The sequence below is a fragment of the Pleurodeles waltl genome, chromosome 1_1 (genome assembly GCF_031143425.1).
Source record: "Pleurodeles waltl isolate 20211129_DDA chromosome 1_1, aPleWal1.hap1.20221129, whole genome shotgun sequence".
NCBI lineage: Eukaryota > Metazoa > Chordata > Amphibia > Caudata > Salamandridae > Pleurodeles > Pleurodeles waltl.
Genome location: NC_090436.1, coordinates 230,066,832 through 230,088,536, shown reverse-complemented (window position 1 = coordinate 230,088,536; position 21,705 = coordinate 230,066,832). Strand labels below are relative to the sequence as shown.

The window sequence follows — 21,705 nt, the reverse complement described above, 5'->3', positions numbered from 1 at the left end:
CCAGAGGAGTTCGGTGGTGTGGGTGTAGGCTATGTGTTGGCTTGAGGTGAAAATTGTGTTGAGCGTGTGTCCTGCTGAGTGGGCGGGTGTGGTGACCAGTTTTTTAGTCCAATGTTGCTGAGGTGGTCTATGAGGGAGGTAGAGTTGTGGTCTTGAAGGTTTTCCAAGTGAAATTTGAAATCACTGAGGAGGATGTAGTCTGTGGAGGTGAGGGCGTGCGAGCTGATGGTGTCGGCGATGGTGTCACAGAAGGCGGGGCGTGGGCCTGGTGGTCTGTAGATTAGTGTACCTCCGAGGGTGGAGTTGTTGTTAATGTGGATTAGGAAGTGCATGTGTTCTGTGTTGTCGATAGTGTCTTGGGAGCTGGTGGTGACTTTGATGGTGTCCCTCTGTAGGATGGCGATGCCTCCACCTGGCCTGTTGAGGCGGTCTTTGCATTGGAGTTTGTATCCCTTGGGGCTGGCGATGGCTATGTCGGGTTCCGAGGAGGGGTTGGTCCAGGTTTCCGTGAGGAAGGCGATGTCAGGTGAGTGTGATGTGTTGAGGTCCCAGAGTTCTATGGCATGTTTGTGAAGGGAGCGGGTGTTGAGGAGCAGGCAGTTGAGTTGGTTGTGGTGGGTGGTGTTGGTGTGGTGCATGATGGTGTTGTTGCAGGGTGTGTTCTGGTTGTGGGGTGGTGTGCGGTGGAGCTGGTTGGTGGGGGTGGGGACAGAGCAGGTGTGTATTGCGTTGGGGGTGTTGTGTTTGTTGTCGGGGGGGGGTCGCTATGGTTGGTGTGTGGTGTGAGGGATGAGGAGCAGGAGAAATGACAAGTGTGGCAGGTGAAAGTGCCATGAGTGTGTGTGGGGCTGGAAAGGGTGCAGGTGGGGCGAGGGCCTGGGTTGAGTGAGTGGAGGGTGAGGGGGGAGTAGTTTTTTCTGGGTGGGCCAGGGGGACTGGCACTGGGTGCGGTCTTGGCGCGGACGGGCGCAGACGGTCTTGCCTTTGGCACGCCAGCGGCGCGTCCGTGCCACATCTGCCATAAGTGGGGAGGAGGGAGGGAGTGGCAGCTGGGAGGAGGGAGGGAGTGGCAAATGGGAAGGCTGGGGGGGGGGGGGGCGCAGGGATTAGCAGCGGCGGTAAAAACAAAAGGAAAACGGACCGTGAGGAGGTGGGGGGAGGTGGGAGGGGCCGCGGGGACGCAGCGGGCAAGTGATGAGAAAGATGGAAAACGGACGGAGAAGGAGGTGGGGGGAGGCGGGAGGGGCCGCAGGGACGCAGCGGCAAGGGATGAGAAAGATGGAAAACGGGCGGAGAAGGAGGTGGGGGAGGTGGGAGGGGCCGCAGGCATGCAGCGGCAAGGGATGAGAAAGATGGAAAACAGACAGAGAAGGAGGTGGTGGGAGGCGGGAGGGGCCACAGGGACGCAGCGGCAAGGGATGAGAAAGATGGAAAACGGATGGAGAAGGAGGTGGGGGGAGGCGGGAGGGGCCACAGGGACGCAGCGGCAAGGGATGAGAAAGATGGAAAACGGATGGAGAAGGAGGTGGGGGGAGGCAGGAGGGGCTGCAGGGACGCAGCGGCAAGGGATAAGAAAGAAAGGAAAAACGGACCAGGGGGACCAGAACATTGCTGTTAATCTCCTGTTGGGCCTGAATTGCTACAATTACATCTCACCTGCACTACAGACCCTCCAATGGCTCCCTGTGAAGGAACAAGCTAACTTCAAATCCCTAAGCTCCATCCATAAAGCACTGAATGGCTGATTACTGGACTACTTGTTAAGTCTATTTCTTGCTTAAATCCCATCCAGAAATCTCTAGATTGCCAATCACAATTTATTCATATTCGACCACATAGATACAAGATGTTTGATGCTAGGACTCTCCATATATGTGTATCATCTCGATGGAACCCTGTCCAAATCCATCTAAAATTTTGACTGGACTGCAGCAAATTCAGAAAACTACTAAGACCAACCTAATCAGTCACGTTAGCCCCCACGGTTGTCGCCACCTGCGCCTTGCCAGTTGGGTCAGAGACAAAAAACAGTGCCTGCTGCCAGTTTTTTCCATTTACTTGATTTCCATTATAAAGGCTTTATCATCTGCTTATAAGTTTAGGATCGTCACTACCTGCATCTAAATCAGTAACACACTTAGGCTATCTCGGTGTTTTGCAGCACTTTATAATCCCACCATCTCAGCAAATAAATAAACACACCTAGTGTCCCATATTTACAAGGCGAACAAGGATAACCTCCCATTGGCCAAAGGGACAGTTGTCACCAAAAAAGCTGCGCTGCAAAGTCCCAGGAAGCTTCAAAGTAGGTACTGTATTAATCATTGGTGGCGCAGGCATTGTACATCTGAGGGGACAAAACACTTCATGGCTGCTTTCATCAGGAACAAGCTCCCTGTCTCTATGGTCATTGCAGGGCATATCTTCTGTTAATGCAGAGAGAGAAGTATTTAGAGAGCACCTCTTCTTCGTGCCTAGAGGATAGTGCTAGATGAAGATCTATAACGTGACGGGTGCTTCTACTTTTGTAACTGGGAGAGAGTAGCTCTCATTCCAAGGAAGATGGACATTGATTTGCATGAGTGAGATTCATTTTGCTGTTAAATTTGATGTATACCTCACCATTCTTGTAGGCACATTAGTAGCAGATTTGTTGGAGCACAGTTGGGGATGAATACTATGAATGCCACTTTTCTGATTCATAACAGGTATAATGTTTGTTTGATCCAATACCATTTAAACAATCTTTGGGGTTTGTGCTTTTCTAAGTGGTGGTTACTGTAGCAATGCTTTTGAATTTATATTTTGCCCTCTAGGACATTTTTTTCTTCTTAAAGTTTCCTTTAAACTGCATCTACTTTCCACAGTATCATTAGTGAGTGGAAACATGGAGGTTAGGTGTTCCATATTGTTAGTGCATTTCCTAGCCCTGCTTTATCTGAGAAGCTGACTACAGCCTCTGTTTCACATAGTGTGGTTATGCTTTAGCAAATTCTTTCCACAAGCCTCATGTAATGTGGCTCATGAAGTAGATCTACCACACCTGTGCTTGTAGACGGACACAGAAAGGCCCAAAGGGGTTACACTATAAACCTTTGGAGTTGTGTGTTTTGTTTTAAAACTTAATTAGCAGTTGCTCTTTATTTGCAGAGGCCAGTGACAACTTAAGGGAGATTCTCCAGAATGTCGCTAAATTACAAGGTGTTTCCAATATGAGAAAGCTTGGCCATCTGAACAACTTTATTAAGGTAAGAATATATTATTTATCAAATTGCACATCATCTGTTATTCCAACAAAGATCCTGAGATATGCTGAACATAATAGTTACATATGAATAAGTAATTGTACACATGAAACGCACAGTTGTGCGTTTAACTGCTTCTGGGGCTGGCCAGCAGAGGCTCCCACAGAGAGAGATAATAAAAGAAGTGAGGAGAAATAGTAAAGAAAGAGTTCATAGAGAAGCCTCTTTTCTGATGGCACGAATGGTAAATTAAGAGACTAGGATTTAATAATTTTCTTTTTTTTAAAACACAACATAAAATTGTCTGTACTCTGGTGTGTGGAATTCCTATAGCCGACTTCCAGGACACATTGTGCGGGGTCAAGGACAGCAAGTTTTCATGTTTATTTTGTCCTTGAGACAAGTAGGCCCAATCCTGTGCAGCACAAAGCCTTTGGCTACCAGTTTACTGTATCACATTGTGGATCAGGGAAGGGCATTGTCTGCAGTTAAGGTAATATATGTGTCCATATATTAATGCTATTCAAACCTGTATTTATGGTTCTTTGATGCAGAGCCTTTATTATTAGGGTGAGCGGTCTAAGGTAATATTGTAAGCTCGGACTGCAGTGGGAACAGTCGCCCCAGAATTAAAATGTGTACACACGTTTGCAAAATTTAACAGTATGAGGCTACGTATAATGCTCCCAAATGCTCTCCGATTAGATGCAGATATTTGCTAAAATTTCAAATTAAGATTGTTGAGTCTTTCCTTTGAAATTAACTGTTCACAAAAAATGCAACTAGGAAAAAAAGTATTGCTAAACTGCAGTTAAATCTTTAGTTACCATTTCTTTGAAGTATCTTCTGTTAAAATGTGTTGCTGCATGGTAGTATTTTAAAACAATATTAATAATGGAGAATCAGTGCAACCAATTTCAACAAGATTATGAGAAACGTGAAAATAAAAAATCAATGGCAGGGGTTTTTGGAAATCTTTATTGTTGTAATAGCTGCAAGGCCCTAATCGTTATAACAAACATTGGCATTATATTTTTTGGTCTCAAAAAGAATGCATTGCCACGCTAGTCTCTGAGCATGAACAACACTACTTTATGTGTAGGTATGCTCCTCGTGAAAAAGCAGAATGCTGTCACTCACAGTGAAGTCAGCCTATAGATAGAGAGAAAAAGACAAAATGTCAATTGAAACAAAAGTCTTGGTTAGCTCAAGACCTATCTAGGGCGCAATTCTCAAATTAAGCCGCAAAAGTACATCCATTCCATGGTATTTGCCCTTACATAAGTGAAGTTTTACAGCTTTCATGAATTCACAGCAATTTACAGAAGTAGGCCAGTAAACCGTACTCCTAGAAAATATTTGTGAACTGCATTTTAGCATGAGCAACTATGCACGTGTAGATTTTGCTCATGCCAAAATCTAACGAGCGTTTACAAGTTCACTATCCCTCCAACCACTTTTTTCCAACGGTGGAAGAAGATTTATTTCTGTCTTTGTCAGAAGTAACTTTCCAACCTTTCTCAGTATGGGAAAAGATTAGAGAAGAGCTGGGGAAAAAAACCTAAAACATACAAGTTAGTAGGTTTGCTCAGACTGCAAAGCACATTCCAACCCTGGAGCTATTGCTTAACACTTCCTCCAGCTCCATCCAGTATGTAGATCTGTGCAAAGGTGGCAAAATTCAGAGGTACAAGTATACAAACTCTACTGAAGTATGAGCCCTGGTATAATCAGAGAGGCTATTATCCGAGCTCTTATATAATGAGGTTGCTGCCTTATTGCATCAATTATTATTAATTTGCATACTTATTAAGACTACAATGATATATTTACATACACAATTTAAAAGTCGAAATAGGTGTTTATTTTTTTATTTTTTACATTATGGCGCATTATAGTAAGTCCCTGCTGCTATTATTTTTCTATGGGATGGTGTTGCAATACCTTTGAGTGACAGTGTGTAGTGCTAGGCTTGATAACACTTAGTACAATCACAGGTCACAAAACAGCAGTAACTGTAGTTTGTGAATAGCAGTGGTCTTACTGTTCTGTAGTTGTGTGTTTGTATGAACATGCTCCTTCCTACAGCTTGGTCCTTCCTTATTTAGCTACTAAGTAGTAAACCTACATTTCTGTACAGAATAGACAGGAGATCTCTGCACATAGGTCTGTGAATTGTACTTAGTAGTAAATAAGTCATAATAGTGCAGTACTACTGTGATACTAGAAAAGATGATTCTTGAATCAGGCCCACGTGCTGCATCTGTTTGAACTTGAGCATGAGTACCATAGCACAATGGGCCTCATTACCACTTTGGTGGTCTTTTAGGAAGACCGCCGTGGTGGCTGCCGCCAAAAGACCGCCATGTTGGCAGTAATCCGACCACAGTATTAAGAGTCACATTGTAAAGTCTGCCAAAAAAGCGAAATTCCTGAAACTGCCAGAGCAGTGGAGGACGGAAAAGAGGCGGTCCACCACCAGCCCGACACAATTTCACCCTCCAAATTACGAGGTGCATGAGCAGAGGTGCCTCTATGAACTCCAGCTCCATTACACTGGACTTCGTAAGTGAGGAGAGCCATTTTACCCGTGTACCGGACCCAGGTCGCCTGTGTCCAACTACATAATGGTAATTCCGAACCTTAGATTGTTTGGTATCAAACGTGTCGGAATCATACCCCAATAATGTTGCCAGTATTAGTTTTATGATTCCATGTACTTGGGGGGGGGGGGGGCTCCTGAGAGGACCCCCAGCTTTGCTCCTACCAGTTTGCAGGGTTTTCCCGGACAGCCCACACCGCTGCCATCCTACATATAGGTTTCTGCCCTCCTGCTGCTCCACCAACTCACGCTCAGGAAGGCAGAACAAAGGATTTCTTTTAGGAGGGGGAGGCAACACCCTCTCCCTTGGAAAATAGGTGTTACATGGCTTGGGAGGAGTAGCCTCCCCAAGCGTTAGTATGCTTTGAAGTGAAAATTTGGTGCCCTTCTTGCATAACCTGCTTTGCTGCAGTCCAGGGACCCCCAGTCCCTGCTCTGGCACAAAACTGGACAATGGAAAGAAGACTAACCACTCCCTGTCCATTACCACCCTAGGGGTGGTGCCAAGAGCTCCTCTAGATTGCCCCTTAATTCTGCCATCTTGAATATAAGGTGGGCAGAGGCCCCTGGAAGCATCTGAGTGGCCAGGGCAGGCAGGTGACATCACAGCCCCCTCCTGATAGGTGGTCACCCTTCGAGGTGACCAGTTCCCCTTCCTGGGCTATTTAGGGTCTCCTTCTTTGGTGGGTCCTCAGAGTTGACGTGTAAGATTCCAGCAGGATTCCTCTGCAACATTTACTTCACCTTCTGGCCACTGGAACTGCAACTGGACCCTCCAGGAACCGACAATCTGCATCTACAGCAACAACGCTGCTCTGCAACATTGTTTCTCCGGCTCCTTCCAGCAACTGCAACATTTCACCGGCTTTGCATCCTCTGAGGGCGGCGAGTATTCAGTCTGCACCAGAAGGAAGAAGGAATCTCCCTTCAAGTGAAGGAGTCACCTCCCTGCACCCGCAGGCACCAACTGCAAGGACAACCAGCTGTGTGGATCTCTTCTCCTCCAGAGCTGCGTGGATCCGTCTTGATGGGCTGGTGGTCTGGAGTTGTCCCCTTGGTCCTTTTCACCAGCTGTCCAACTTGGGAGACTGTAAGCCCTTGCCCTCTCGAAGCAGGACAGTACCCCTGTGCCCCACATTTCTTGCAGCTACCAAGGCTTGTTAGCATCTCCTCCAAGAGATATTCTGGCTGCATGTAGCACCAACCCTCAGCACTCTTCCCCGCGACACATAGCCTTCTGTGTGCTTCTCCAGCGATGTGGGGCTCCTTTCTGGGTCTGCTGCATAGGCCCTACCGTGACTCCTCTGCTTCCTGCCTGTGGCTCACTTGAGGGGGCTATCTCCTATTCCTGTTACTCTCCTCACTGCTGAGGGTCACCCGGCTCTCCCTTCATGGGTTGAGTTTTCCTGGACTCTGCTGGTTCGCGCAGCTCTGCATTTTTTCTTCCACAGCATTTGCCTTTGCCAAGGCTTGTTGGTGGTTTTTCCACACCACTGACCGACTGAAATCCTTCTTCCGGTGTTGGACGTCGACTGCATCACTTCAGGAACTCTTCAGCTGCTCCAGTGTTGTGCTGCTGACTATTTTCGCCTACTGTTGACCTGGTCCTGCATCCACAGATGGGTGGATAGGGGCTCCTGCCACCACCAGATACTCCAGTGTGAACTGGACGCGGTCCTCTTCCTTTATAGGTCTTCCTTTGCCAGGATCCACCTTTGGTTTCCTGCAGTCTTGTCTGGGTCTTGCAGAATCCCCTTCTGAAGTCCTTTTGGTGGGTTTGGGGGAGAACCAGGTACTTACCACTCTTCTCCTGGTCGCTGGGGGGCACTCTGGTACTCATGTTTTGGGGTTTCTAGTTCCTGCAGCTCCACTTTACCGATTCCACTCCCTTGGGTGGGGGCCTGACTTTCGCATTCCACTTCCATAGAATATGGTTTTGTCCCCCCTCCCCACCCCAACCCCCGGTCCTTCAGTACTTATTGTTTTCACTGTTTTCTATTGCCTTTAATACTAATTCCTAACTCCTGATGTGTATATAAGAGTGTGTTTGCTTGCCTCCAGTTGGGGTATTGCCTATATAGTATTTTGGTAATTGTGTTACCATAATAAAGTACCTTTATTTTTGTAACACTGTGTTGTTCTTTCATGTGTGTAAGTGATGTGTGACTACAGTGGTATTGCATAAGCTTTGCATGTCTCCTAGATAAGTCTTTGTTGCTCATCCACAACTACCTCTAGGGAGCCCTGGCTTCCTGGACACTGTCTACACCTCACTCGTAGGGGATTCCTGGGCCTAGGATAAGGTGATATCACCATAGGTGCTCACCACACACCAAGCCAGCTTTCTACAATAATATTGTGAAGAAGAGTCATTGTTATAAAGACCCCCACCATTGTGCAATATATGAAAGAAATATATGTATATGTATAAGATGGAATAAGCCCTGGTACCTTAAGGAGGATAGGTCTAACCTCCTACCTAAAGGAGAGCTGGGTTCGTTAAACCTAATCTGCCAAAGCCGTGTCCATGAGAGGAGCCCCCAACCCTCGTTACCTTGAAAATGAGGTCTCTATCTCAGACTCCGCAGGGACACGAAGACTGGGTCAGCGTCAAGATGACTGCAGCATTGGTATCAACGATGGTGGCGATGCCCTCTGGTCGGAATCCCTCTGATTATCTGTCTAAAGTGTGATGTATTTATACAGATCTACAAGGTCCCCTGACATAAGTGTTATTCATAACAATAGATAACAGGCATGCTTGGGACGGCAATTAATATCAACAATCCCTCGAAAGTATAGAGAGGGAAAATCCCTAAGTGTGAATACCTACTGTATGTTTGTCTTTTGTGCTTGATCTTGACGCCTTGGCGCAGTGACACTGATAATAGAACCCATAACAAGTGGCCTAACTATAAACAAGGCCGCCATCTTAAAGGAAATAAATAATTAAATGGACTAAGACAGAGCAAGCTAAGTAGGTTAAAAGTCACTAGGTGACGGGGGCACGAGTTTACAAGCCTACGGCTAAGCTAATTCCTGTTATCCCGTTAAAACAAACTAGGATTCACTACACAACCATTCGCTCACAAACCTGTGTCCCAAGGGCAGTGTCTTCCATCCTGTGCCCCCCAGAGTGGGTAGGTGAGTCTCCTGTTGTGACCCCAGACAATGATGGACCTGCAACCACTGGGAGTGGGCACACTGTGCCAGGGGCACAGGCACGTGGAGGTAGGGTGCATGGGAGGGATGCTGTGGGCCAGAGGAATTGCCCTCAAAGGGACACCACTGACCAGGAAACCATCTCCCAAATCTTGGGAGCATACCAAAGTTCTCAAGACAGGATGGGCCAAATCATCACAATGTTGGGGGAAAATCAAAGGCTGCAGAGGAACCACGACCAGGAAGTCAAGCAGTAGTGTCAGGCACAAAATGCCCACATGGCTACCATTGAAGGGGTGATGAGGGGCATGAATACCGCCCTGATTAATTTCTCCACACAGCATCAGGCACCTTCCACTAGCAGTGTAACCTCTGTCCCTTTAATATCAGTGGCTGCTAGTGGAATGGATGCCCTTCCAGGGGAACATCATGCCTCAGATACCCCTTCCTGTAGCTGAAGAACCACCCCCTCAAACGTGGACATCCACCCAGACATCCAGCAGGGATAGATGCCAAGATGAAACCCACTGCCAGGAGGTGAACCTCTCCTGATTAGTCCCCCTTGTGTGGCACAGATACATCCTGTTGGCTGTTCTGAAACATAACTCCATTTTCCCATGGTACAGGGACACTGGATTGTGTTACCAACTGGTGTAGCAGCTACCCTGATGAAATCGTCCACCATGAATTCACCCATCACTGTTATGTACATATTTATCAGTATTATGTTTACACTTTACTCCTTAAATAGCACAATAAAACACACTTAACCACAGGTACTGTGTATGTGTCCTTTATAATCCATTTGCAATAGTAATGCATGCCTTTTTGTTTTGTGGTAATCCCCCCTGTTTCGAACAGACATTGTAATGGATATCAAATGAAGACACCTTCAGGAGGAGACTATTTACAACAGAAATGTCACAGGACAGATGTTAAACAGGTCAAAATCCTGGCCAATACAAATGTATAGTAAATATTGCACTCAACACATACAGCATGACAGAGAGTACCATCAGGATGTATGCAATGGTGTTATAAAATGCATAGGAGACAGGATACAGAAGTTAAGTTCATGGTAATCTAACTACATAGCAGGGCCTAATAGTTCTTCTGTATGACCTGGTATTGGCTCTTCACATACCATAGTTCATAATTCACATGTTGCAGGGAACATACAAAGGTCAGAAAAGAGGAAACCAGTAGTGAAAGCATACACATACATTGGTCCCATACCTGCAAGTTAGACACTCACCTGTGTCAGTCTACAGTGTCATGCACCTTGGACTGCAAAGTCAGAACAATATGAAAACTGTGTACAATGTCGATCACAATTTACTCCACCTATAGTGAAGTGAGAGGCTACGATCCAACCTTAACACGTGCCAGACACTCCTCCAGACACATGATAGACCATTTGACAACCTTTCTCTACCCCACAGTTAAAAGAAGAGGAGAAACCATTTACCACCCCAGTCTTATGAAGATTAAACCATTAACCCTACACCCCACTTACACTCAACCTATATCACCAGGTATCTGTCATGTACACCACTCATGTCTATCAGCAATTCCCAGCTGCTTCTGACACAGTATTCCTTAAGCCAAATTTGCAGAGCCAAACTGGCCCCAGGTTATCTGTGAGTAAATGGGAAGGAGGATAGCAAATTACACATAACACACCTCAGATCTGTGAATTCAGTACCAGAAGTGCAACTTAGCATCTGCTACAACAAGATATATGAATCCAGAACAATCTTACCTGTACACAATACAAACTTTTAGTCTGCATTCACAACTCACACATAGGCATTGGAGCTAATTACACCCCCACAGAAGAAGCACATAAGGAGGTCTGATGCCAATAATCAACATCTGGTACAATAGGTCTAATTCACATACCTGTGTGTCAGTTGAAGTACTGATTGATGAGATCCGTCCTAGATTCACCTGCTCTGTCTTACTCTTGCTCTTTATCACTTGGCATTTCAGCATTACCAGCCACAGCTCCAGCTGCCTCCCCCTCATCTGCCATCTCAGGGGCTAGATTGTGGAGCATGCAGCAAGCAACTATTATCTGAAATACCTTGTGGGGCGAGTAGAGGGGGGCACCTCCAGATAATTCCAGGCACCTGAATCTTGCCATTAGGAGGCCAAATGTCGCTCAACTACACGCTGTGCCTCCTGTGGGCCTCAATGTAGCGGACGTCTACTGGCGTTGTTGGGTACCTCACTGGTGTCAACAGCCAAGGCAGGTTTGGATAGCCAGAGTCACCTGTTAACACAATGTAAAAACAATACAAACGTGTATGTCTGACATGCTGTAATGTGATGCAGAAGACGTAAATCGCAAATACACAGTTCCATGGGATGTTACCATCCAGCTAGGCCCTCTCTGTGTAGAGTTGTTATTAGCAGTGGGGCATTGCTGTTTCTCATGATGAACAAATCATGCATAGATCCGGGATGCTTGGCTGTGACTTGTGAGATGTACTGGTCTGCGAAACGCATCACCTGAACGTTGATTGCATGGTAGTTCTTCCTGTTCCTATACACCTGTTCATTTGCAGTGGAAGGGGCCAAGGCTACCTGGGAGCCATCAGTGGCTCCTACCAAATGTGGAATGTGTCCCTGCTCATAAAAGTCTGCCTTCACATAGGCTAAATCCACTTGGTGGGGAAACCTGATGTCCAGATGTTTCAAGAAAGACCACAGTACATCCTTCAAAACCAGACTGAGCATAGGCTGACACATCGCTGCTGTAACAGCCACTGTATTCTGGAAGGACCATGTGGCCAAGAAGTTTAGCATTGACAAAACTTGAATGATGGGAGCTATGTATTAGAGATTGCGAATGGCAGGCCTCCGATCTGGCGCCAACTGATCACATAGATCCATGATGGTCTGACGATGCAGATATGTCTGAATGACATGCCTTTCCTCCATGGTGTGCAGGTCTACCAGTGGTCGGTACGCTCATGGTTGTCTTACTCCCCTCCTGGCAGGATATCTAGGTGAAAAAAGTAAACCTAGTATGAGAAACGCAAAATGCAAACATCTATTACAGCTATGTATATATTCCTCACACCTAATAGCTGTCGAGGACGGCTACTACATCTGACATATACAGTACCACATATAGCTATGTATGGTATTTGACTCTCCTTGTTGCACATAGCCAAATAGCACAATGGGATAATACTTTTGTAACTACTGTAACTGTCAATGTGTGAAAGACATAGCACTTATACATATATTGCACATATTTCAGGATTTGTTTTTCATTCTGACAAATAGAAATATCTGAGTAGTTGTACAGAGCTATCACCACATGTCCACACACAACACAGCTTATCTTGCACAAGTGCACAATATGTCACCCAAACTGGAGGGCAGTACGTACAGATGTACAGCACTAAAGGGGGTGAAGTAGATGATGCAAATTTGGAAACAGCACCATAAATATCTGAATAGTTGTACAGAGCTATCACTACATGTTCACACTCAACACAGCTTATCTTGCACAAATTCACAATATGTCACCCAAACTGGAGGGTAGTACTGTCTCGTAGGCTCTCATTATTCTAATGAGACTACTGGATTTTGAGCGGCAAGATCGTTCACAGTGTCGGGGACTACGTCTAACCCACGGTGGATGACGCTTGTCACTCTAAATCCGGGTTTTGCTCCAGCTAACTAGCAGTGCCTCATCTCTCCCTAATGGTAGAGACAATTGGGCAGCCGAGCGCATGACATCTTAGTACTTCTCAGGGAAGTCGTGGTCACTCAGGTCACAACCGGTTCTCTCATACGCAGTACGGTCTCATATATAAATGACAAAGGCAGTTTAAGTTTGAAGATTAGTTTAATGAAACGACTGCATTTTGGATAGCAAAGCGTGAGCTGCAATAACTAGAACTATACAACACAGTAAGATTGAAATAGTAACGATGAGAGTGAAGCACAAGAATAAGGCTATCATAGTGCCGCTAGGTTATGTTCTCTCTAAGTTATATTTCAAGCACAGCATGTTAAGCTCTGAGCCTGCCTTTCAGGTTCCCCCGGGAAGACATCAACCCTCATACCTGAGCAAAGGCCTGTAATCTGCATCTGCATCTACATCAGCATCTGCAACGGGGCATTCAGCATCTAGTTGTCTGTCCCTGGCTGGAATCTCCCTCTTGACGTGTACTAGGACTAGGAAGTGTTTTTATAACTAACACGCAGATGTTCTTAGAAAATGTCCCTACGTAAGGATGTGTATTTTCTACGAATACTGGAGACTAAACTTCTACCACGTTTACCGGCAATGTACCAGACTGTAGCGTTGACTAAAGCACAGGGCGATCAAGAATGCATTATTTGAGAACACAATGCTGAACTAAGCTAAACAGTGTGATAGAAGAAATTAAGACAAGACCGTAAAACTGGTTATTGTAAAATAACAGTGCAAAGCTGAATAAAATACATCAAGGGCAAAGTGCACAGCGGCCTAGCATGTTAAACTGACGTGCATGAGACTATATTTAAAATGGCTACACTACACCCTTCCCTTGTCGGTAGAAAGTGGTTTAAGCCAAAGCTAAAATGCCCTAAGCTAAAATATATTTAAAACCATACTTAATTTTAACAAGTCAAGAGGACACTCAAGCATACTATTTGGCAATTTTAAACATGAGCATGCGGCCAAAAGCCGAATGCAAAGGAAAATTTAGAACAGTTCCAAATCAAGCATCAGTCATGGAAAGCAGGAGATTCTCCACCTCGCCAGATGATAAGACCGGTAAATCCACGCCAAAAACTACCAAGGAGCAGGTGTGTTCCATAGCCCCAGTCTCAACCAAGGCGGCATCCCATGCAGTGCCTATGAACGAGTTAATGGTAACTTCCTCCAGGAAGGGTAGCTCGTAGTCAGCTTCTCTGAGCAAACGCAGCGCGCATGTCTGGTAATGAACCCTCATTGAGAACCTCAACAGATCAGCATCAGTCACTGAGGGGCGTTGCGGTGAGAGACAAACTTCCAGTGCATGTTCAAAAGAGCACCAATGGCACCGAAACACGGGCTGCACACAATCCAAAACCGGTCTGAATGACAGAGACCAGTCACACCCCAAATGTTCCAGGAGTGTTGCTCCAAAGTGCTGCATCATGTGTTCATGACACAGCTGCGCTGATGGGAGCACCTTCATTTGTCCTTGTTGCGGCGGGACAGCCATTGCGGAAAAACAACAGCAGAATGCTGGCTATTAAAGCCCAAGTTATTGGAAATCCCCCAAAAATGCTTCCGAAAATTGAATAACTAGCCGAAGGTATTAAACCGAATATAGAGGAAAAGGTGTGAACAAAAACCAATACCAACAGCTTTGAAGAAATGTGCTAATCCAGCCGTGCTGGACGCATTAAATATACGTCCCACGAGTTCACCAAAGTGTCTCGGAAAGTTCGTATTTAATAGGGACTGTATTTCTGCTGATGACCTTGCCACCTGAAGTGAATAGGTCTTGTGTGCAGATGTAAGGGCCACATGCTTCTGAAACAATAAAGCTTTCAGTCTACTCAACTTGTCAAAATTCACCTTGGAAGTAGCAATGTGAGGCCAGATATCTGCTACCTCCCTAAATTTTGTGGGAGGAAACAACACGTTCCCGCAGCATGTAACGACCTTAGAGACCGAAACAACGTAAACTATTCCGGCCCGCATGCCACAACAGTCTTCACTATTGAGGAGGACGTAGCTGCCGTTTGAAAGCACCTGGAACGTGCATTTAATCAAGGGGACTGGAACTCCCTTCATATAGCAAGCCAAATTCGCAACCAAGGCATTACCCGCCCCATGCAAGGACAGCTGCTTACAAATCATCGAATGGCTGACTGAAGTCTCGCATTCACTACCGCTAAGAAAGACCTCTTTCGTGCCATTTGTATGAGAAGGGAAGCTCCCACACCTCATGGATGTAACTATCTCCCAACCTTTTATATCTGCCTACCAGAACATGTTTCTAACAAGAAGTGAATTGTAATGTCAGACAGATTACTAACCCTGTGTATCAACCACTCTGCTGAAGGAATCTCAGACACGGTAAAAGGCAATCTTTCTATCTTTTCAATGTTAAGCATCACATAAGTCGCCTCCTTTTTAGCCATTAGTTGTTGTTGTTGCATCAAATTAAAGGAAAAAAATATTTCCCTGGCACTGATGTGCTGCCATGGAACGCGACCCGCCTTCAATGTCTGAAGTGTCCAACCAGCTGCATAATGGACCTGGTCTGGCTTTGTCCAAGATATAAAGAAGACATACCATATTGTATAATGTCTATTGCAGAAGAAACAATGTAGTTATTGTATATATCCGGTCGGACAAGGTGTAAATCTCATTATCCACAACAGCTAATGCCTTTTTCAGATTTTCCTGATCTATCTGCCTTAACCGGGCAGCAGCCTCTTGCTGGGAAAGTTTCCATATTTCATTGTATACCTCATACAAGAAACGCTTCCTACGTGGTATCTTTGGGCCTGACAAAAAAAATCTTGTAAGTCAGTATTGTTAGACAGGAGACTGAGATGTGTCTTAACCGCGTCTAGTGAGGGTGACTTTAGCCACTGTTAGCACAGTTTTCCTACACTATATGTTGTAATTATTTCAGCATGTTCTGGTGATGTATAGCGAGGGTCTGACCTCGTTCGGAAACCCCCCGAGGAGGTGACAAAACATTGATGACACCCGTTGGTATCTATTGGCCACAATAACCACCCGCCTGGACGCGTCTGTTCCCCAAACACTTTTCAAATCAACGTTCTTTGACCAATATTCATAACCTTCAATTGATAACCGGGAAACAAAGGAGTCCGAATATATAAATTTTGTGTTGGTCAATAACATATGTTTATCCTTAGTTGTAGTTACCTTAAAATAATATGACTCTTCATTTTTTTGATGATGCCCAGAAAAATACGCAAACTTTTCAAAATAAGTTTTTGAACTCCCTTGCGGGGGAGGTGGGCAATGTTCCCATTGTGAATAATCAAATATCGTTTTTGGACTGCTCGCTTTATGTATGAAGTGGTGCCCATAATAATTATAGCAAAACATGTCACCATAATTTTCTTTAAACTGGTAAACATCTTCATTTTCATAGACAGTATAATATTGCAATTCTGTCATCATTGAATGAACTGTTTTCACATCCCAATCATCAGATACAATGCCTGGTATAACTATATCGTTCATGGATAACTTTAACACATACAGTATTTGAATGATTTCAGTGGGACCATATATAACAAACATTACTTTGTCCCACACAATCCCATCAGGAATTGGCACTGCAGAAATGTTCACAAAGGACAAGTCTCTTCGAATCTTATGTGATGAAAAGTGTGGTTTCAACACCTCCTCCACCTGTTCAACCGCTGATCTCTCGGGAAGAAAATGACCATGTATTAACAAGAAAAAGGTAATGACAAACCCAATCCAAAGCAGGAAGGCTAGGACAGTCAAGGAAAGCCACACATAGTTTCATGGAAAAATGAAATGTGTTTCTTTAAGCCAATGTATTAGCTTACGTGCACCTGACAGGTCAGCAGTCGAAGAGGCAAACGAGTCCGATAGACAGTCGTCGTGATCGGCAAAATAACCAGAGGCAGTTCGTTCAAAAGGCGTTGCCCTGGTCAATAGAGGAGTTAGTGTTTCCTGTGGTGGTACACAGACGGCACCATCCGTCTGGTTTGTAGTCATAGTGACTTTATCAAATGTTTCCAAGTTGCTTGTTGTTAGTGGAACTAATGCAAGATCGTCATCATCCACCCTCCCCAAGCTCGGAGAGGCATCACTGTTGGTATAAACAACTTGAAACGGAACTTCTTCTCCAGTAGTGAGAGGGATTCGGGAACTACTGGACGTTCCTCTTGGTCGGCTGTGTAGAATCGCCCACATGTTGTAGCTTGACATTGTCAATGGAAACAAAGTGATTGTCTTTGGCCCCTGGCAACGGTGGTAGAATAACAGTTCTGGTACCGTGTATCCCCAACATAGGGACTGCTGCTCGATAAGAAGGGCCAAATTCTTTTTTCACTGCGACATTTTCACGCACAAGATCCCTAATTCTGGGAATCCAGCCGGTAGGTGTTACTGGCACATCCTTAATTCCTGTGGAGGCAGCACTTTTAGAAGAGTTATCTTCATGGAACTGCTGTAATTCCTGTAAAACAGTGACACGATCATTTAAGTCAAAAGGTGTTTCCGCTGCCTCCACACCAGGACCATCAAGATCCGGAACAAACATTCGTGTTCCGAACAGGCACTCATATGAAGTACGACCCCCCAGGGACCTTCTAGGCAGGTTATTTAGTGCTCTCTGAACTCCATACAGGTGGGTTAGCCAACTACGACCCGTACCTAAAACCCTGGCCATTAAGGATTGCTTTAAATTGCGGTTTAATCGCTCAACGACAGAATTTCACTCGGGATGAAATGGAGACAAGTACTGGAGCTGGACCCCCAACGAAGCCATGGTGTCCCTGAATGCCCTTGAGGCAAAAGCAGGGCCCTGGTCCGAATGTAATGCCGCAACTGCATATGTACCGACAAAGATTCGCAAATCTTTAATAACAGTCTGAGCGTCAGCCGAGCGTTGTGGCCACACCCACACAAATCTGGAGCAAGAATCAACAGCAACTAATATATATTTGTATGCACTATCAGGTGTTAATGGACCGCAATGATCCAAGTACACACATTGTAATGGTCTATTTGAAATTAAGAGGGATGTCTGCGGTGGGCGCTTAGCCGGGGAAACTTAAATTTGTTGACAGATGTCACAACAAAGGACATACTGCTTAGTCTCTTTATAGAGACCAGGCCACCAATAACGGGCTTGCAAGAGTGAAATTGTAGCCGCCACACTAGCATGTGCAGATGCCACCCCTTCATGCGCTGCTTTAATCAATTGAGGTCTTACATCTTTATTGGGAATGTTGCGTATGCCTACGTCTGGAATCTTAACTTCAGCGTTCAGCATACTTCCCATCAAGTATTGATATTTATTAGGAAATCCTTTAGGATAAGGCTTACCATCAACCGTACCTTTTATGGCAGCCATGTTGTCGGTGTCTGGTTTAGAACTTGAACGAGCTACTGCAGCTACAGTGGCAACTGCCACTGCCGACTTTGAGGCTTCATCAGCCAAAGTATTTCCAGCAACGTGTATTCCAACGTGCTGGGGTCCAAGTGTATGTACGACATGGACTTTGGGTAGCGTCTCTTTCAGGTCTGCTACCTTCCCCCACAGAAGTCTGTGTTTTATGGTGTTGCCTTTTAAATCTCTGAACCCATTCAAGTGCCAGTAATGCAGGTATTCATTAAAAGACTGGACGCAATTTTATGAATCACAAACAATCAGTGTAAACTGTGTTGGATCCGTATGTTCTAGCGCCATCAGTAGAACTTTTAGCTCAGCCAACTGTGCCGTACAATCCCCTAAGGTCTGTGTATAGGTATGTTGGGGACAGAATTTCTCCCCCTCCATATAGCCGCTCACGACCGCCCATGCAGCAGAATATTGATGTTTCGTTCCACTCGCTGGTTGCCCAGAGCCATCGGTGTACATGACTACATGATATTGATCAATAGGCAAGGTGTCAGCGGGAACTAGATATTCTACTTCATATTGTAGAAATTCCTGAGTTTGTAATTTTGGGTCAAAAATGTAGTCTACATCAGTGGCTGTGAAAGACGTAGCCCATTGTATCCATCGTGGATGAAGTGCTTTCGCGTTCGGGACGCTAGCTTTTGTAATAGCCTCTAGGGCCGGAATAGGAGAAATGATAATAATGCGTTTTCCTTGGGCAAGAGGTCTTTCTTTAATAACAGCCATCTGCATAGCAGTGAGAATTTTCTCTGTGGGTGCAAAGCGTTGTTCAGCAGCTGAATACAGGTGTGATTTGTATCCAATCGGGACTGTCTCTCCTTCATTAAATGTGACATAAGTAAAACTGATGGCCTGTGTGTGTAAATGTTTTGCTGCTGACATATCTGCCTGTAACTCTCGAAGAGTATGTGTATGTTCAGTTATCCAGAATTTGCTTAAAAAATCAGGACGTATTAACTCATATAAAGGTTTAATGCGTGTAGCATAATCAGGAATGTATGTTCTGCCAAAATTTAGAAAGCCCAACAATGATTGTAGTTTTTTAATCGTATTTGGTGGCTGCAGTTGTGCACATTTGTCTAAAAATTGTGGCGCTAGGCTCTTCCCTTCATTCGATAGCTTATATCCCAGGAACAGGACGCTGAGGAAGGCAATTTTCGACTTTTTGAAGTTCATTTTGTAACCAAGTTTGGCAACCCCTACAACAATGCTGTCTACTCGTCTTAAATGTTGTGGTAACTCGTCATCCGTGAGATATATATCGTCCACATATGACAAAGCTTCAGTGTCTATCTCGTGTAAAATAGCAGTCACACGAGCCGCAAACACTCCTGGGCTGTTCTTATACCCCTGAGGCAAACAACAGATTTTTTTCTGAGAGCCTAATGCGCTAAATCTTGTTAAGTCTCTGCTTTCAGGCGCTATATTCTGGCAGAAGAACCCATTCAAGATACCTAAAGTTGTTTTATATTTTTTCTGCACAATGTTGCTCATTAGTGCAGTGCAATGTGAGTTTTGTATAGCATATGTACGTTTATGTCCGTTTGAATGTCTGTAGTCTAAGACTATTCTGTATGAATGGTCCGGCTTAGCTACAGGGAATAAGGGATTATTCATCGGGGAGAGACAGGGTTCAATCACACCCTGGTATTCTAATTGCGTAAGTATTTCTCTAACCGGTGCCCTTGCTTCATGTTTGATGGGATACTGCGGTTGTGGCTGAGGTTCACTTTTAAATTAGAATGACATGGTAGGGAGAATCCCTATCCCACCCTACGTGATTTCTATATAATGCAGGTGCTTGTGCTAGAGCCCATTATATAGAATAGGACTCAGCGAGTTCTTCTGGAACAAGGGGCGAGAAGGAAGGTTTAATAACCTCCTCTCCATACGGGCAGGTGCGGACAAAATCAGGCGGCCAATCTTGTTCAGCCAACAAAATGTCATATATTTTAACTACACAGTCCCAAAAGATTGCGTGTATAGTGCGTTCAGTGTCTCCTTCCAGAGTTACTCTATACACCCTAAAGTCATCAGTTGCTTTCACCTCCAGATGCTCTAGAAGATTCCGGCGAACTATTGTGACCTCTGCCGCGCTGTCTAGCAGTGCTAGAGCCCAGTTCTTGTTATTCAAGAGAACCCTCTTCCTGAGTGGCATGTCTGACTGAGACAGCTGCCACTTTTTTCTTTTTAAATTGTTGTTTTTTTGTACTGGTTTCTCTTCCTTCTTAGCAGAAACCTCCGAAGAGCGTTGTACTCTGTTCTCCGCTCTGATCGCCCACCTCTCTCATTTCTCTTTTCCGATGAGTCCTGAAAGGAACGAGATTGGCATGTATCAGTATATTGATATCTATCAGGCGTTTTTATATTCTCTCTGTTCCTGAGATTATATCTATTCTGTGGGGTCTCCACTCGTGGAGATTCTCCGCTTTCTTTCTTAGGTGTTTGTTGTTTTTTCTCCCAGCGTTTCTTATTACCCTTAGGTTGTTGTTTAGTATTATCCTTATTAATTTTACCCTGAAATTGAGGTTTTTGTGGTCTAGCCCCAAGGCTGTCTCGACTGATACTGGAATAGGTTTCCGCTATTATTTTAGGCAGCTCTCGCTCCTGATCTTGTTGCGGAACTTATTTGCAAGTGCAACTGCTTCCCCTTTAAGGTTACTTAGGATAATTGAGGAAACTGTGGCAAAATTGCCCATCAGTTGCCTCCCCAAATCTAGGGCCGGGGCAGTCCCATATTCATCTTGAATTTGTTTAAGCACTTCCGGTAGGTTGGCTAATGTTGGTGTGCCGTGTGCCGTTGTATAGAGCGCGGCAAATACCGTGCCCCATGCATTACAGTGTTCAGCTGTAGGAACCATCCCAAAGGGCAAGCACATAGTTAATATTCTATGTTTATCCTGAGGTCCTGTATGGGGAAATACTGCCACCGGCGTATTAATTTTTTGTGCCAGCCAAAACGGAGTCTCCTCTCGTTTGGCCGGGACTTTACACATGATTGAGTGTACAGTCACCGGATTTATACCTGGTGTTGCTGCATGTGGTATCGCTGGAGCAGCACACGCTGGGTTTGTATTTAATATCTGCATTACAAATTGTACTAATCGTCTATATATTGCTGTTAATTCAGTATATAAGCGTCGAACCTCAGTTACCGCCACATTCGCAACTGCAGGATAAAGTGTATATGTGGCCAATAAAGGCCAGGTAGGACCATCATTACTTAGTGGACCTAACCTTACTGGTAATATGGTATGGGGTAGAGCGCCATCAAGCCAATTATTATGTTGTTGATAAGATATAGGTATTTCTAAATATGCGTACGCCCAGTATTGCCCAGGCACGTTCGCAAGTGTATAAGTATGAAATGTATTTGTGTTCCCATCAACTGCTGGAAATGTGACCCAAGAATAAAACAGGCTGCGTGGGCGTCCACCACAAACGTGACTGGACCTCCCTGTGCTGTAAGACCATGTGCTAGTAAATGTGTCATAAGAGGTTGTCTCATGTTAAGAGCTATTTGTACAGCCTGGGGATTCGCCATCATGTA

General features: G+C 45.0%; 1 protein-coding gene across 2 annotated transcripts in view; it reads left to right on the top strand.

The window, feature by feature from the left end:
• RICTOR (RPTOR independent companion of MTOR complex 2) overlaps positions 1-21,705 on the top strand; it is a 1,007,050-nt gene that overhangs the window by 32,348 nt on the left and 952,997 nt on the right. For both annotated transcript variants that reach the window (XM_069221337.1, XM_069221336.1), the window contains exon 3: positions 3,151-3,248. In XM_069221337.1, coding sequence (XP_069077438.1) covers positions 3,151-3,248 — 98 coding nt within the window. The remainder of the gene's footprint in view (positions 1-3,150; positions 3,249-21,705) is intronic.